Here is a 16773-nt window from a genome sequence, read left to right as displayed (position 1 = left end):
TTATTCATAAAGAATAAAATAGATTGTATGTTTCTTAAAATTATATATATCAAAATGATATATATTAATTATACAAAATATATTATCTGAAAAATTAGCGAAAATTAAAAATTGTATTGTTTGAATGCTCAAAAAGTATTCGTACAGACGAGAAATTTAGCTTCTAAAATCAAGAGTACATGCGAAGCTTATTTGTTTATGTTAGAACAGAATGTATTTATTGTATAAAATTATTAATTAATGTTTATTTTCTACAAATAAGACTTTTTTCCTAACAAATTTCCTTGTATGAACACTTTTTGCTCTCACTGTATATTTGCAGACAATAATTACATATGTGCACACACGCTGTCTTTCTCTCTTTCTCCTTTCTCTTACTAAAATGATTTTTAAAAAACGAAAAAGTTTTGAAAAATATGTTATATAAAGTTTTAAAAATAGTTTACAAAAAAAAACATTATTTCTTCCAAATACGCAACAGAGTAATTTTATAGTTTTACGTAATCTGAGCGCGATAAGAGAGCGACTTAAATATTATCAGCACTGTTTAAAAGTTTATTTGATAAATTTTATGAAGAACTCTAGTATCGCCAAATAAATTCGCTTTGAATTTTAACTGATTGCATTATAAATTTATTTATTATACATTGAACATGTCACCGCTTATGTTTTGATCTCTATCAACATAATAATATATAGGTACATTAATATACTCATCTGCATTATTATATTGCATTTTCTCAAAACGTTATCGATAGTTAAATGTTCACGAGTTTCTTGCGTATCACAGTTATTAGACACTTATGAGTACTCTTCAATCTGCAATATTCACACTATCGGAATCTTATCTAAGGAAATACAATGTGTCACTATAGATATTTATATATTTACATTTGTTAAATTTCAAATGCTTTTCGAGATTTTAAAATCGACAAAATATTTAAACGCAAACATGATATTATTTTCGAGTCTTATATTTTCAATTACATACTCTATTTAATAATTGAATAATTCTTTTTTTCTTAATTAAAATATTGTTTTGCACTAAATCATCATTACAATATATAACAACAATGATTTATTTTTTAGCATAAGAATAATCGTTTCCAATAATTTTTTAGACGTCGAATACAATCCTATTTATCACACTCCTCTGTTACATCATAATTTTGAGAAATTTACAATTAAAATTACAGACATGGTTTATTTTAATTTATTATGACACATAATTATATACGTAACATGTAATATGTATGAAAATTTTTATTGCAATTAAGTATTAAAATTAAAATTAAATATGCTATTGAAATTTTTAGTCTTTAAAAAAATTTGTTGCTCGATTATGATTAACAAAATATTTATGATTAATGTAAGATATTGCAAAGTCACATCTTAATTGTATAGACTATTAAAGATCTACCAAATACTTTTCAATTGTTCAAATTTAAATATAAATTTAACGTATATATAAACCGTGAAAAAAATCTATGAATTAAAAATTCAAATATTTGTACATCATTTTGAATTTATCATCAAGTTTGAATAACATAATTAATATACTTGATAAATTCTTAAAATAGCATATGTAAGTTGCAACTTCAACGTAATTAAATATTGATCGTAATACAAATTCTCCAATATGTCATATATTGTAATAATATACCAAATACATTAAAATAATCTTTTTTGTAACTTTAACCACACATTTCTCAAAATTAAGACGTAATAGAACAATTAAGTAAACGAGAGCGTATTCAGCGCTTGAAAAAAAAAACAACTATCTTTGTTCTTGTACAACTTTTTGAGATAAATAAATATATAATATAAAATTCTTAAAACATGGATATAAGAAATTTGTAAAAATATATTAAGAAGGTCTCTCTGAGAGAGAGTAGGTCGAAGACAGTCGGGAAACTCGATCGAGCGGAAGTATCACCGGCTGTAGTACTTGACCATGAAAAAGCACCTTGGCTATGCGCGAAACCACGGATGAAGGTTACCATTACTATCGCATGTCGAAGAGCGAGAGGCGCTTTCTGTAGCTAAGAGAAAGTCGAGACACTTTCCCGATAGTAATTGCACCTAGCAATTGGAACAGAAATTCTCGCGTGATGCAAAAGTGGGTCATTTACAATATATTAAATTTTGCAGAAAAGTTACAAAATATCTGTTTAAAAAATTAATGTATAATATAAAAAAAAATAATAAAATTTAAACGTATCAAATAAATAAAATGTCATTAAAGGAAACATCTCTGTTTTTATAGAAATATATTACACAAAATATATATAAAGTAATATATGTTTATGCATGTATGTGTGTGTGTGTGTGTGTGTGTGTGCGCGCGCGCGCGCGCGCGTGTGTGTGTGTGTGTGTGTGTGTGTGTGTAAAATATGTAAGTAATAACTATATGTAAATAAAGTGAATAATTTAAGAATATGTAAAAATTTTAAATATTAATACTAAATTACTATTGATCAAGTTATTATAAATATTACGTAATATAAGTAGCAGGAATGATTAGTTAAATAAATAAAAAATTTTAATTTAAAAGTAATATTATAACTAATAATACGAAGTATATTACATAATGTAAATATATTTTGTAATATTAATTATAAAATATACAATGTTACAAAAATTTAATCCTGAATAAATATTTACTACTTGTCAGATTATTATATTCCATTCTTACTCCAAACTTCTGCTAGATTTTATTACTTCTTTTATAAAATTAATAATTATATACCATTTTGAAAAATTATATCATGTTATATAAATGTTAAAACATCATACATATTGTGGCTCATATTTTATATTATATTTCTATTCATTTTAATATACAGCTGCTCAACGGCAGTATATTTCAATCATTGCTCACTACAAAAACGGATATCGAATTTATCAAGAGAAATAGTAGGCGTCTGACGAGGACGAGTCTACGTCTTTAGTTATCGTCCATTATATACGTCGCCGACGTCTATTATAGATATATGTAACCGCCGTTACATAATATTACCGTTTACAATGAGCACGGCACGTCGGTGAGACGTGTCAGTCGGCGATAAACAATGATTTCCGTGCTCTCGTTCGAGGAATTGCGCGGTCGTAGTCATCGTAATTTCTTACACTATTTTGCTTAGTTATCTATTTTCCACTTCGATTCATTTATATAGTTGCTACTCCTATTACACACACACACCCACACCCACACACACACGCGCGCGCGCGTGCGTATGCGCGTATATATGTACGTATATATGCATATCAAAATATGTATATTGCTCATTTGCTACAAACGATATTTCAAAATTGTTATTTTTTAACTGCTTGCAGAAAAAGAAAACTTGAGAAAAAAGACACACTTTTATTTCTCTACAATAAGTTATTACATCAAAATTTTATTACAAAATTAATAATATAAAATTTTAATAATTTTAAACATTGAAATTCATTTTCTGGAAAACTTTAAAGATAATCTAAACAAGATGTATTAAACAAGTATAGTTCATATTAATATATTATTATCTATTAGATTCTAATTTGTATGCAAATATTAATAATGAAGGAAATTTAAAGGAAATTTTCTCTTATAAATAGATAGTATAACAGTTTTTACTGGAAACAAACACAACTCTAACGAAATATCTTCCTACAATAGTTAGAATAAAATAACACTATATTATTAAAAATTATATTATTAACAATAAATTTAAATGTTTAGTTATGATGTTAAAAACTATGCAACAAAGTATATTACTTGAAATTATCTTACTCATTTGATTAATTTGTCTCCAAAATTCGGATAAAGTTTTATCCGACACGGTATATATTAAATTGTATTGTAGGTTGGAAAATTACTCGTCGTAATACCACCAAAAATCATTTTGTTCTTATGTAACTCAACTGGAACTGCTCCCTGGATCGAATGTTCAAGTTATTTTGGGAAACTAAATTTCCGTAAAATCGTTTAAAATTGTTATTTCTCTATTTTTGTCTTGTGACGTCTTGAGCGTGAAATGCGGTCAAATTAATGAAATCATGACTTTAACAGCATTCAAAAGAATTCCATGCGATATTTTCCAGATTAACGCGGTAGCAAATTTCTTAAATTCCCAGTATTAATAAATCACATAAATAAAATCGTTATCGCGCAAGGAAAATCGTTAATAGGACTCTCCTAATTTTTATAAAAAATAATAATAATAATGGAAATAATTAAATGGAAAGAATTTGTTAGAAATAATGACATCTTTCTGCGTGTGTGAGTCGAGTGAACTAATTGCAATCAAATATATGTTACAGTTAAAAATTAATAAAAAAATAATTAAGTAAATTTATTTTTAGGTGTAATAGAAGATTAAGATATTATTAAAACAATACGACAGTGCGATCTCTGTCATACTAGAATTGAAATTATAATATTAATATTATATAAATTATTATATAAATTACTTAAATTTATATTACATATAAATACTGAGTGGTTTTTTTTAACACCCTCTATATACTATACCTTTCAAGTTTTCTTTGTAAGTTCATTAAATTATATTGCACTTTTGCTCCGTGCATCTTTGAAAAGAAAAGAAAAAACTTATTTGTAGTGTTTATATTTCGGCCATAAAAGACTGAATGCGAACTATTACATATTGTTTTACTGGTAAGACCGATTAACACAAATGATGCAGAGACACATTCAAGAGAAATACCTGCTAATAATTTGGCAAATGACGCGTGGCGGAATTACGACGTTCACTCCACCACGTACGACACGTGGAGCATTATTGATCGTTGCCAGAATAGAAAGACAAGATATATATATATAAGTATATATGACCCCTGCGGCACACAGATACCAATAAGATGTTACACACGTTGATATATCATGCACCTTGCTGGCTAGCGGATCATCATTAGTGTCTGCTGAATGACTCAAATAAAACACATTGACGCGTTTGCAGTTAATTTATTAACTCACATAAAACACAATTTTTAATACATATATTTTGAAGATTTTATTTTTATATAAAAATAATAAGATTTGTTACCATTGTTTTACAAATATTTTGTTATTTTAACAGACACTTTTTTAGAATTTTATAAAATAATAACTTTTATGACGTAATATATTGTCGTACCCTGCACACTATGCTATTTATATCTAAATACATAAAAATCTTCTTTTCTCTTTTGTATGATACAATAATTGAACTATTGATATATATAAAAAGTGTATCAAAATTCTTTTTCTTAAAGTTATAATATTAAAACAATGTTATTGTATTCTTCATCGTAGATCAATGCAATGCAGAATATATGATTGAAAGTTCTATCCAAATATACATTTAAATATAAATATATTCTGTAATTTTGCATTATATCAATAGTTTTCTCATATACTTTAAATATTTATATTTTTACAAGTAATTTTATGATAATTTTATAAAGCAGATATCTATATATATGCTGAAATATAATTATATTATAATTCAATAAAAATATCTAGTTCTATGATGTATGTTAATAAAAAGTAACAACTTTTTTAATTCCATGCAAAAAGATGAATAATTCTTTTTATCCCAATAAATTTTATTTCTATAATTATAAAAAAATATTTTACAGCAATCGTAGCAATTGTGTTATAAGAGAGAGGATATAAAGATTAATTTTCCTATTTTCATAAATAAAAATATTTTCGTAGTACAAGCAATGATTAAAATCTTATTATTATTTTAATTATTCTTTCATTTAATCGAGAACTCTCTCATTTCCAACAATGATAATAATTCACGAGACACTTAAATTTCATTATTGCCATGGTTATTTTGTGACATCCTAAATCGAGAGAACCTCGAGACTTTTCCGTCTCCGTAAACTCCGTAAACGAAGACGATAATTGCACGTGGCAAGCAGCATCAGCGATGCGATGCCAGCAACAACGGCGGTGGCGACCGCGCGCGATGGCGGTGCCGGCGGCGGTGCCGGCGGCGGCGGCACGATAGAGTACGCGCCGCCGAGCCGGGTGACCGACCTTTACGTAACGCGCGGCTGTTTGCACCGTGCCGCGTCGGCATGGGTGACGTCTACTCCGCTGCAACGACGATGCGTCGACCGTTGCAGCTGCACCGGCGCGGCTCAGTCCGCGCGACGCGTTCGCGATGCGACCGTTTATGCTGTATTCTTTCCCTTCCCGCCTGTCGCTTCTCCCTTCGTGGTTGGCCAGCGGCCGGCCGGATGCAGTTACATTGCGCTCCGCATGCAACTCGGAGGAAGACCGCAATATCTCCACATTTGTAAATTAGGCTGCCACACATACGAGGATTTAATAGACTAAAAATAATTGATTTTTTTAAACGAATTTATTATCTGAAAAAGTAGGGAATATGTCGATGATATCTTGAAAATAAAAAACTATTTTTTTTAATTATGTAAAGGAAAAACAGAATTCTTTATCAAAGTATAAATAACTTTTTATAAATTACAAAATAATTGTATATAGTTATATATTCTTAAAGATATGAATTATAGAGATTTAGGAGAATTTTATTCAGTTTCGTCATTTTTATATAAAATATAAAGTATTATGTAGGCCAATAAATTCATATTCGTTAATTAAATTAGTACTCATTTTTTCAACATATATTTAATATATTTGATTCATTTTACATGCACTTTACTTTAAAGTCGAATTAAATCACACTTTAATAATCTGTAAAAGTGGAATGATCACGAAGAGAGAGAGAGAGAGAGAGAGAGAGAGAGAGAGAGAGAGAGAGAGATTCATGATTTCCTGTCAAATTTTCACATACTGAAAGAGAAGTTCCTTTAATAAGAAATTCACTAATTTATCACACTTACAAACCGTGAAGACTAAACAATCCGTACATTCTTAATCCCTTGACACGCTATCTGTCATGATTCCAATTCTCAGGAATGCTAAGAATGCACAAGCTCGACAACATGTGCAGCAACAGCTATTGCTCCGATTTTCACGTGAGCGCTTTAGAAGAGTATATTCTCCGTATGACGCTCCGTTAACTCGGTTCTCGAACTCGGCATTGACAGTCCCACTCTTCTCTCTCTTCTCTCTTTTTCTTTCGTTCCAAACCGTTCGTCTTCTTTCCAACGAAGGTCAGCAGCCGTCTGTCGCGCCTGGTTGAGCACGCGGCATCGAACCTTTCTGTATGCGTCAGTGCATCATCGTACAATTTAGAAATCTCATAAATACAACAAAACTGTTTAATCTTTTAGATTCAGAATAATAATTTGATAGCCTCGGTTTTATAATTGCAAATTTGATTAATTTCTGTTTTTATAGTAAATGTCAAATTTAAAAAGTTAGATCTAAATACAATAGTATAGATATTTTTGAATTTTTATTTTGCAATTTGAGATATGCTGAGAAATTGTGTTTGATAAGTTAGTTTGAATTGTAATCTGAAATAAAAATGATTACATAATTATTATTGTCAACTTTAGACTTTTATTTAAAAAGGAATCTATACTTTTTTACTAATAAATTTAAGTAAATTGTAATTCGATAATACTTTAAAATTTCATTAATTTCTTAAGATATAGACAACAATATTTGCGTAGGTTTGGTTTCTTTGTGTTGTGTTTTTGAATATCTAAAGTTCAAATACTTAAAGGATATACAAATTTGAATCTGACGACATTTTGAAAGAAGCAAGTCAACTTATTTAATAAATGTTTGTCATACAATAGGTTAGGATTTATGCAGTAATGCTGATTTAGATTAGTCTAAATGAGAGATCGTTAGGAAGCACGCGTTCTAATGATCGGGTCGATTGCCTGCGGTGAGCAAACGATCGATCATTCGAGGCGGACCTTGGCATTCGATCGAACAGACAGGAAGAGCATTTTTTACAATGTATTCAAAGAATGATCACGCTAATGAATGAACTTGTTCAGCAATATCCCGTTGTATTTCTTATAGCTTAACATTGACGCGGAAAAGTACATTCCTTTGCACGCATAAATATTTATATAATTGATGCAATTGGAAATATGACTTGATTTCTCGATAATTATACATGACTATATCAATAATAACTCCACACTGAAAGTAAAGATTGGTTGCTGCAACAATTCAGATAGTAAAATATGGCATTTTTAATCGACTGCAGTAATCAGTTTTTGGTTGTAGCAGCAAATTTTTAGTTGCGTTAGTCTATCAAAAATGACATTGCGAATAGGTTAACGCAACTAAAAATTTGCTGCTACAACCAAAACCTGATTGCTGCAGCTGATTAAAAATGCTATGCCATATTTTATTATCTAAATTGTTGCAGCAACCAATCTTTCAGTGCAGAAGCATAAATTAAAGTAATTTTGACTTTTGTATAAATTTCGAAATTAATATGTATATTATTTTATACGAATTAATTTTTTCAATTAAGAAGGATTTATGACAAAAATTTAATATTCTCTAAAATTTATTGTTTCTATTTTGTTTTAAAAGATAATGTGTAATATTAATTTTTACGATTATAAATAAATGTAATAATTAAATTTTAAAATACTTTATTTTTCTAAAACGGAAATTATATTTAATATAAGTTTAACTATAAAAAGTTATACGCTAATTTTTAATAATAATGTACTAGCAAAATAAATTGCGAACATGTTACTAATAAATTTAAAGGAATTACACGTGTATAGAGTTTAACAATAACAAGATTTTTCAAGTTTAAGATAAAAGACTTATATAACAATATTCGCGCAATAATTAGATTTTTTTCAAATCGGATTTTTAAATTCAAGTTTCGCAACATTAAAAGATAAGTTACACAAGCCGACTTATATACAGAGATTGCTTTTTATATTTGTTCAGTATATAAAAATATTAGAAGTTTTTTCTGCAAATGATTTTGCAAATCAGCATAATTTAAATCTAAGTATATCATTACAACTGTACTAATGAGTATTTAATACATATTCTTTTTCTTATTTATTTTAAAGACAGATGTTCATGCATAGATAAAATAAAGCGATTATACAAATCGTCATCGCGTTACAGGTTATAGTAATTGCTTTAATAATTGTTATTTATTGAGTAGAACTTTATAAAAATAAATTGTCTGTTCTTTGCAAAATATTTTTAAGATAATTATATAACATTTTGTAAATACAATTTACATGTTATATTAATTTAAAATAATTAAAATATTATTTAGATAATTAATATTTTCAAAATGTTAAAATCTGAAATTACGTGATAGTTTATTTGAGCATAAAACGCATTTTTTTTAAATTTATTTTACTATGGAGTACATAAAAAATCTCGATAAGCTACTTTTAATATTTGCGACACTGACGTGAACGTTGGAATTTTTCTTCGTCAGTAAGGGACTCTAGCTATGAAGGCAATGACATTGCTCACAATGCCAGGACGTGCCGCCGCCGCCGCCGCCGCCACCGCCGCCTGCATCGGCCGATGACATCGTTCGCGGTCGTTTCTATAAAATGTGCTTTGCCACAAATACACGGCGCTTTTTTACGAGATAAATTTCTGCGAAATTAAATTTAATTATATAATTGTAAAAAAAAAACCTCTTAAACTATTCGGAATTTATGCACGACAATATAAGTGCATTCTTATGCAAAATATGTACCTAGGTATGAATCAATGATGCAATGCTCTTTCGAATACTCGTTTGATGCGTTTAAATGTCATACATGTATTGCATCATAAATATGTAAATTTATAAATAAAAGATATTGAAATACGCCATTGTGCGTCATTAAATATTTGCAATTATTAGTTTATTTGTAAAATATCTGCTTTACATCTCTATTGTTTCATGTGGAATGCGTGAATCATAATACCAGTCATTAGTCATGAAACAGCATTTGCCGATATTGATCACATCTACTCTGCTTTTAAAATATTTTAAAATAGAAAAAAAATTATTCTGATTTTTGATTTACAGAATCTTAAAGCTTTTCAAGTTAGAACTCGTTCACCGTTCGATAGACATTTTACGAACTTGTATTCTCATGTTTCAGCACCGAATAGCCCACTTCACCTTAGCAACAGGGCTCACGTCTTGCTCCTGTTGAATAGACCTTTAGCTGCTCTCACGGACGCTGATCATGCAGTTAGATTGCGGCCAGACTGGGGCAAGGTGAGGAAATACAAAACCACCTTATACATATACTCGATACATGTGTAGACAACAAGATGTGTCTACTCTTTAAATCGAAATGCAGACATTTCTATTTAACAATTTTTCTATCTAACAAATTTGGCAAAGTGTTCTAATTAAAATAAAATCTAACATTCAAACATTTATTATCTTTATTTTAATCTTAATTTATCAATTTTATATATGTATTATTAAAAAAATACATAACAGCATATATATATGCTAATATTAATAACATATTGTGCATATAGTAATACAAATTTTATTTTAATCTCATTACTATTGTATAAAAATTATTATTGAATTATAGCATTAAATTACTTAAAATTAAAATTTATATTTTTCTTATAAAATATAGTATTTTTTTGTAATTTAATATTAATATAATATATTTTTGTTTTATATTTAGGGGCACTATAGAAGAGGAATAGCTTTGTCAGCGCTTGGAAGACACGAAGAAGCGCTCTATGCTCTCTGCATTAGCGTGGCCATTGATAAAAATCCACAAGCTGTACGCCATGAATTAATCAAAGTATGTTTTCCCACGTTGCTTTTTATTGTAAAAGCTATACAAATATTCTATTATCAAATATTATTGTTTTATTGAAAATTAATGAAATATATTTGTTCCAATTGTACAACACGAGTTATTACATAAGTTTGAATAACTTTTAAACTATAAGGTTTAAAATTAATTGACTATCTACAGCGATTATTTTCTAATAAATAGAATTGCGCGCAAACAGTTGAAGTTTTCCTGATAATAAAAAAAAAAAATTATTAAGTTGAAGTGAATCAAGAGAGTGAGACACTCAATAATTTTTTATTACCGGAAAATTTCCGACTATGCTCACTTCGAGTTGCACAATTTCATCTAGTTCTCGTAATATTCCTGTAACTCATAGAACAAGTTCTTGAACGAAAAAATAAGACAAACCGTAGTCTGATCATAAGTAAGAGTATCCACATTCCTTGCGGAGCAATCGCTATCGTGCAACTGACAGAATGCGCCGCGGGGAATCAAATGCATCCATCTCTATCCGGAGAGCATCACTAACACAAAAGAAATGCGCGCCACGGCGTTTCCGGCACGACTACTGCCGGCCACGCAGCCTTAATGACTCGGTACGATGGTTGTCAGGTGAGTGACCTGTACGCCAGGAGCAACAATAACCATATTTGCGAGCGAAACGGATACTACGCTACTCTCGCGAACAAATGTACCGTTTCCACGTGTTGTTTCACGCGGCTCGCGACAGCGTCGATATATCGATCTTCTGCCGTGTGACGCACGGCCCCCGCGCTCGCCGCTGCGTTCTCTACCTTCTCGTACATACATAATGTAAAATCCTTTGCTTCTGCGTCGAATCTTTTAAGTAAAATTTCTTATTCTCACATCTTTTAAGAAAACTCTTATTCATTCATCTGTCAATTTCTCTGATTCTCATCTTGAGATGCATGTAACGCAGCATCTTGTTGCATTCTCTGTTATGCAAACTACGGAGATTTTCTTACGTAAAGATTTGAATGATATCTTACCTTGAAATTGTTTAATACTGTTAAAACGATCACAACCGAAATACCAATTGTGAAGCTTATGTCCAAGCTATAAGGCATGAGATGTCGTATTTCAATTAATATTTGACATTGAAGCTGCTCGATCGCCGTTAAGTTTCGCAATATTGCGTCACACGCGAATATTTGCGAGGCCTGAAACGCAATTACGTATAGTAACAATCGATGAATATTAAAGAATTCAATACGACTGGTCACGTCAAATTTTGACGCTAAATAATTTAAAAAGCAGATCGTGTTGCATTTCGAGCGTACGGCGATTACATAAGCGAGCACCCGATGGCAGAATCATTGATGCAAGCTGCACCGCCACTTATGTAAGAGACCAGGGAATCATTCTTTCCCGCTGAATCCGTCGGTTAGGTCCGTATTATGGAAGGCGCACTTTTACTTTCATCGTCCGAAAATGTCTGGGATTACTCAACTGTGTTATTTCATGCGTTAATCGTATCGATTTAGCGACCAGTGAATATTCGTCAATCTTGCAATTAGAAGCATCTCATATAAGACACGTCAAGAAAGAAATACGTGCTATTAAAGAAACAAGTGGAATTTGTTCATTGCTAGCAAAGTTTCATTTGAAATTCTTATATGTTAGTTTATTAATTCTTAATATTGATTCTTTGTGTTAAAATAATAATTCTTTACTCATAATAATGACAATATCTTATAACATCAATTCAGAAAGAATTTTACACCTTGCTAAATTTCTTTTTAACAAAAAAAGATATTTTTAAATTGTTTTAACGTATATTAATATTTTTATATATTTATTTTTTATACATATTTATTATAAAACTCTACGTCTATTTGAATGTAAAAAACTCAGAAGTTATCTATATATAAGTTCTAATCTAATAAAAAGTTAAATAATTAGTACTTTAAGTCGTATTGTATTATAAAGTAATACTAAAATTACATAAATTAAAAGTAAACTTATTTTTAACAATAAGATTTAATTATATATGGTTTTATCTTGTAAAACATTTTTAGTACTTATAATTAAAAGAATCTGCTTTGTAAAGCAATTAATTTACTCTGATAATTACTAATCGTTTTACATTTAGTATACAAATTTATTCGATTGATACATACTTATATTATCAAATTTGTGATTGTGTGCTATAGATTCTGCATAGAGTGCTGTCGCCTAAAGTCCATCGGCAAAATTTTCTGTCATCACGTACGCCGTACAGTTTAACAAAGAGTGCGTTACGCACGAGAAATCGTCATCAACTAATGAATTCCAATCACAGTCGACGCGCTACTCTGAACAGGTCCGATAGCGAGGACAACAGCAGCGGCGAAGAAGAATTTATACAGGTGCTTTTTTTAAAAAAAATATCTGATTTTGTGACTTGTTAGATATTTTTTATACTTGGAAAAAAGAATAAAATTATATATCATTCGATACAAAAGACAATAAAGTGTAATAAGCTATTATTAAATTTCAACGAGTATGATTATTGTTAACAGTATCATTAGGAATAAAAAATACAGTATCACCGACAGCATAATCATTATTTATTAACAGTAAACAGTAAAATAAATATTGTACTAATTGTCTTTTTTATTCATTTATTATATTTTTTTACTTATTTAATTTTTTAAGTTTTATTCTGTTTATTGATATATCTTTAACTATCTATTTAGTTTTTACACAATTATTCAAGGCTTACTTACTTAATTTATTCTTTTCGTTTTACAGACAATAAATAGAAGAATTAGATCCTCCATCGTACCGCAAGTCAACACAAAGCTACAAGCAAGTTTAGATCGTGTGTATCAGGATATAGAAAAATTAAAAAGTAAGTATTGTCGCTTCTCTTTTATATTCGTAAAAATATCTTAAGACGATGCTATTTGTAGGAATCGAATCGAGACCCGCCGAAATTCTCTTGCCAACTCTTTCCGGCGGCACTGTTGGAGAATTGGATTGCATCTTATGTTGCCGCCTGCTTTGGAAACCCGTCACGACACCTTGTGGTCACACCTATTGCTGGATGTGTCTGGACCGTTGCCTGGATTACTCTTCGGCTTGTCCTTTGTGTGTTACATCTTTAGCTGACGTAAGAGGACTTCTACATAAATGTTAATTTTGAATAGATACTTTGAATAGTATTGTTATCACGCAAAAGTTTGATTCAGTTACGTATTAATATAATAAATTATTACATTTTTATAATCCTGTTTTTTAAATTAGCTATAGTTATAGAAAAGTTGTAACAATTTAAACAACAAAGAATTAATTTTAATAAAAACATGAAGAATTTAAGATTTAAAAGAATTTTAAATTGAAGAATTTTAATTTAAAACAATTTTATTTTTAAAATCATTGAATAGAATTAATAAATCAATGCATTTTTAAAAAAAAAACCTATTTTTCCTTCTATTTTTTTTCTATAAATTCCATTATAATTCAATAAAATGGAATTGTCTTTAAATTATTAAAACTTTTTATTTACAGCATAGAATAGTGTTAGTTGCCTTCATTCAAAGCTATTAGTCAGCCTTTTCTTTCTTCGTTATTACAGTCATAATTTATATTTATATAACTAATGCATTCTACATTTTTCTCCAAAGAATTCTTAAAATTTGTTCATTATTCGTGAGCTCTTGATCTCAAAGATCTTGGCAGGGAAATGTATTGACGCGAAATATTCCGTAACAACACCTGTCCATAAATGAGACATGATGCTTTCTAGCGGTTAACGACGATGCTGCAGATTGAAATGATTATTGTTTGCGGTCGTCAAGGCGGTTCGTCACGAGCTTCCGCATTCGTGGCGTCATTACCAATCGTCTGTATTATATTTAATGACGATGAGGACGACGACGTCAACGATGATCTTACGGCGCGCTATACTCTTTGTTTTTTTTTTATTTTATCTCCGTAATATATCGATGATTGCATTTGATTCTTTAGAAATATTCTTCTTGCGACATTCTCTTTGCTATTGGATATAACTAATAATATTATTATATATGACATATTGCTTTTTGGGATGTTACAATATTATTATTAATACTTAAATTCGTAACATTTACGAAAAATAATTTTTAAAAAAATTAAAAGTATTCTAATGCTGGAAAAAATAAGCGAATATCCTTATTACATAACGATACTTACCATATAAAATAATATAACAATAACTCTTTTCTTTTCTTATTTTTTATCTTAAATAGTTTTATATATCCATATATATGTACTATTCTTAAGCATACAAATCCCTATCCAAAATACTCGTTCTACAAAATTTATTTGCTTTTTTAAAATCGATATTATGAACGATATGATTATATTGATTATACTATTGTCATGATTATTTAAATTATTTTATTAACTAATTACTTTTTTGTTTTCAGTATCTAGCCAGTAGCCAAAAAACTGTAACGGATTTCGTAGAGAAAGCGCTTAAAACAGTGGCGCCTACGGAATATACTTCCAGAGCTGTGAGTCATCAGCTCGAACTGGTCCAAGGACTGGGACTTTTGAATAGCGAACAGATTGCCGTTTTCATTTGCACGACAGCATTTCCCTGCATTGCCTGTCCCTTGTTTGTCTACGAGCCTAGATATAGGCTGATGGTCAGAAGATGTGTGGACAGCGGAATGCGCCAGTTTGGAATTGCTGCGTGTCTCAACAAAGAAGCAACAGGCACAAAGAGGTAATACAGATTTTATTTCAGAATAATTTTAAGTTTTTAAGTAAATTTAAGTAAATTTATTTATACATAATCACAATTTAAATTAATATATTGAAATGCATTAATGTAATTTTTAAATATTTGAACTTTTAGCTTCCTATTTATCTCTTCTAATCAATCTTAATTTGTGATATTAATCGATTAGTTACGAAATAGATACTCAAACACTAATAACATATTGTTTGTAAAATAACGATTAATTAAAATGTGAATAGAAGAAACTAAACTTTTGTTTTACAATTTATATGTATATTTATAATGTACGATGCATGATTACATGAAGTTTACATATATCATATATTAATATTAGAGAAGAAGATAGTATAATGGCCCCTTTTTTTAACTTAATGCTTTAATTAACTACGTTTTATTAATTCGTTAAAGTGTTCTTCAAAATGGATTCAAAATGATGAAATATATTTATTTCTTAGGAATTTATAAAATTTATGAAATTTATAAGAATGTGGCTACACTACATAACAAAAGGAATTAGGGAGGTAGTAATAAGGCCCTCACAAAAATAAATTTTTAAATACTTTTGTATAAAAATACACAGTATTTGTTTACAAAATTATATATTGTTAAAAAAGTAAAATATTACAGAATGTGTTTATGCAAATATATATAGATATACTAACACTTCTTCTGCATATACAGTCATGAAATTTATTATTCAGTGCGCCATTATATCAATGATATTTTCAGACTGCTCTCCAAATTAGTCCAACAAGACTAGTTTAAAGTTTTAAAGTTTGAATTTTTTATAATTTGAATTTTTTGAATTTTTGTAGTTTGACTCGTTTATAGTTTTTAACTTTTTTAAATTTGAATTTTTTGTAGCATAGTTCTTTTAAAAGCACGCAACTGCAGCATGTTTAATTACGTAATTTACGGAAAAAAACCTATCAGAATCTATCACATATCATAAAACATGAAAAAGTTTAAATATATTGCACAGTATCACTAAAACTCGCTACAATAGCAGAAATAAGAGAAGTTATTTACCTACAAGGATATAATTAATAATACCTTTTCTTTTATATATATCTAAAAGTATTAATATTTTAATCCATTCTTTTAGATATGCGGAATATGGAACTATTTTAGACATTCGAGATCGAGTATTGCTCAAAGATGGTTGCAGTATTCTCAGCACGGTCGGTGGTAGAAGATTTAGAGTTCTTTCTGGTGGAGAAAAGGATGGTTACGATACAGCACAAGTGGAATTTATTAGGGATACCGTCGTACAACAAGATCAATTATTAAACCTTCTGGAGCTTCATAATAAGGTAAAAATTATACGAACAGTATAATAAAATACA

General features: G+C 29.2%; 1 protein-coding gene across 1 annotated transcript in view; it reads left to right on the top strand.

Annotated features, from left to right (window-relative positions):
• The window catches only part of LOC108747857 (LON peptidase N-terminal domain and RING finger protein 3), a 41998-nt gene that overhangs the window by 24200 nt on the left and 1025 nt on the right, over positions 1–16773 (top strand). Inside the window, exons 2-8 of the mRNA XM_018485738.1 lie at positions 10030–10148; positions 10579–10701; positions 12873–13067; positions 13453–13552; positions 13614–13813; positions 15111–15412; positions 16533–16740. Of these exons, the coding sequence (XP_018341240.1) occupies positions 10030–10148; positions 10579–10701; positions 12873–13067; positions 13453–13552; positions 13614–13813; positions 15111–15412; positions 16533–16740 (1247 nt within the window). The remainder of the gene's footprint in view (positions 1–10029; positions 10149–10578; positions 10702–12872; positions 13068–13452; positions 13553–13613; positions 13814–15110; positions 15413–16532; positions 16741–16773) is intronic.

This window comes from Trachymyrmex septentrionalis, unplaced genomic scaffold (genome assembly GCF_001594115.1).
Source record: "Trachymyrmex septentrionalis isolate Tsep2-gDNA-1 unplaced genomic scaffold, Tsep1.0 scaffold20, whole genome shotgun sequence".
Lineage (NCBI taxonomy): Eukaryota > Metazoa > Arthropoda > Insecta > Hymenoptera > Formicidae > Trachymyrmex > Trachymyrmex septentrionalis.
This window is presented reverse-complemented; position numbering and strand designations above follow the sequence as displayed.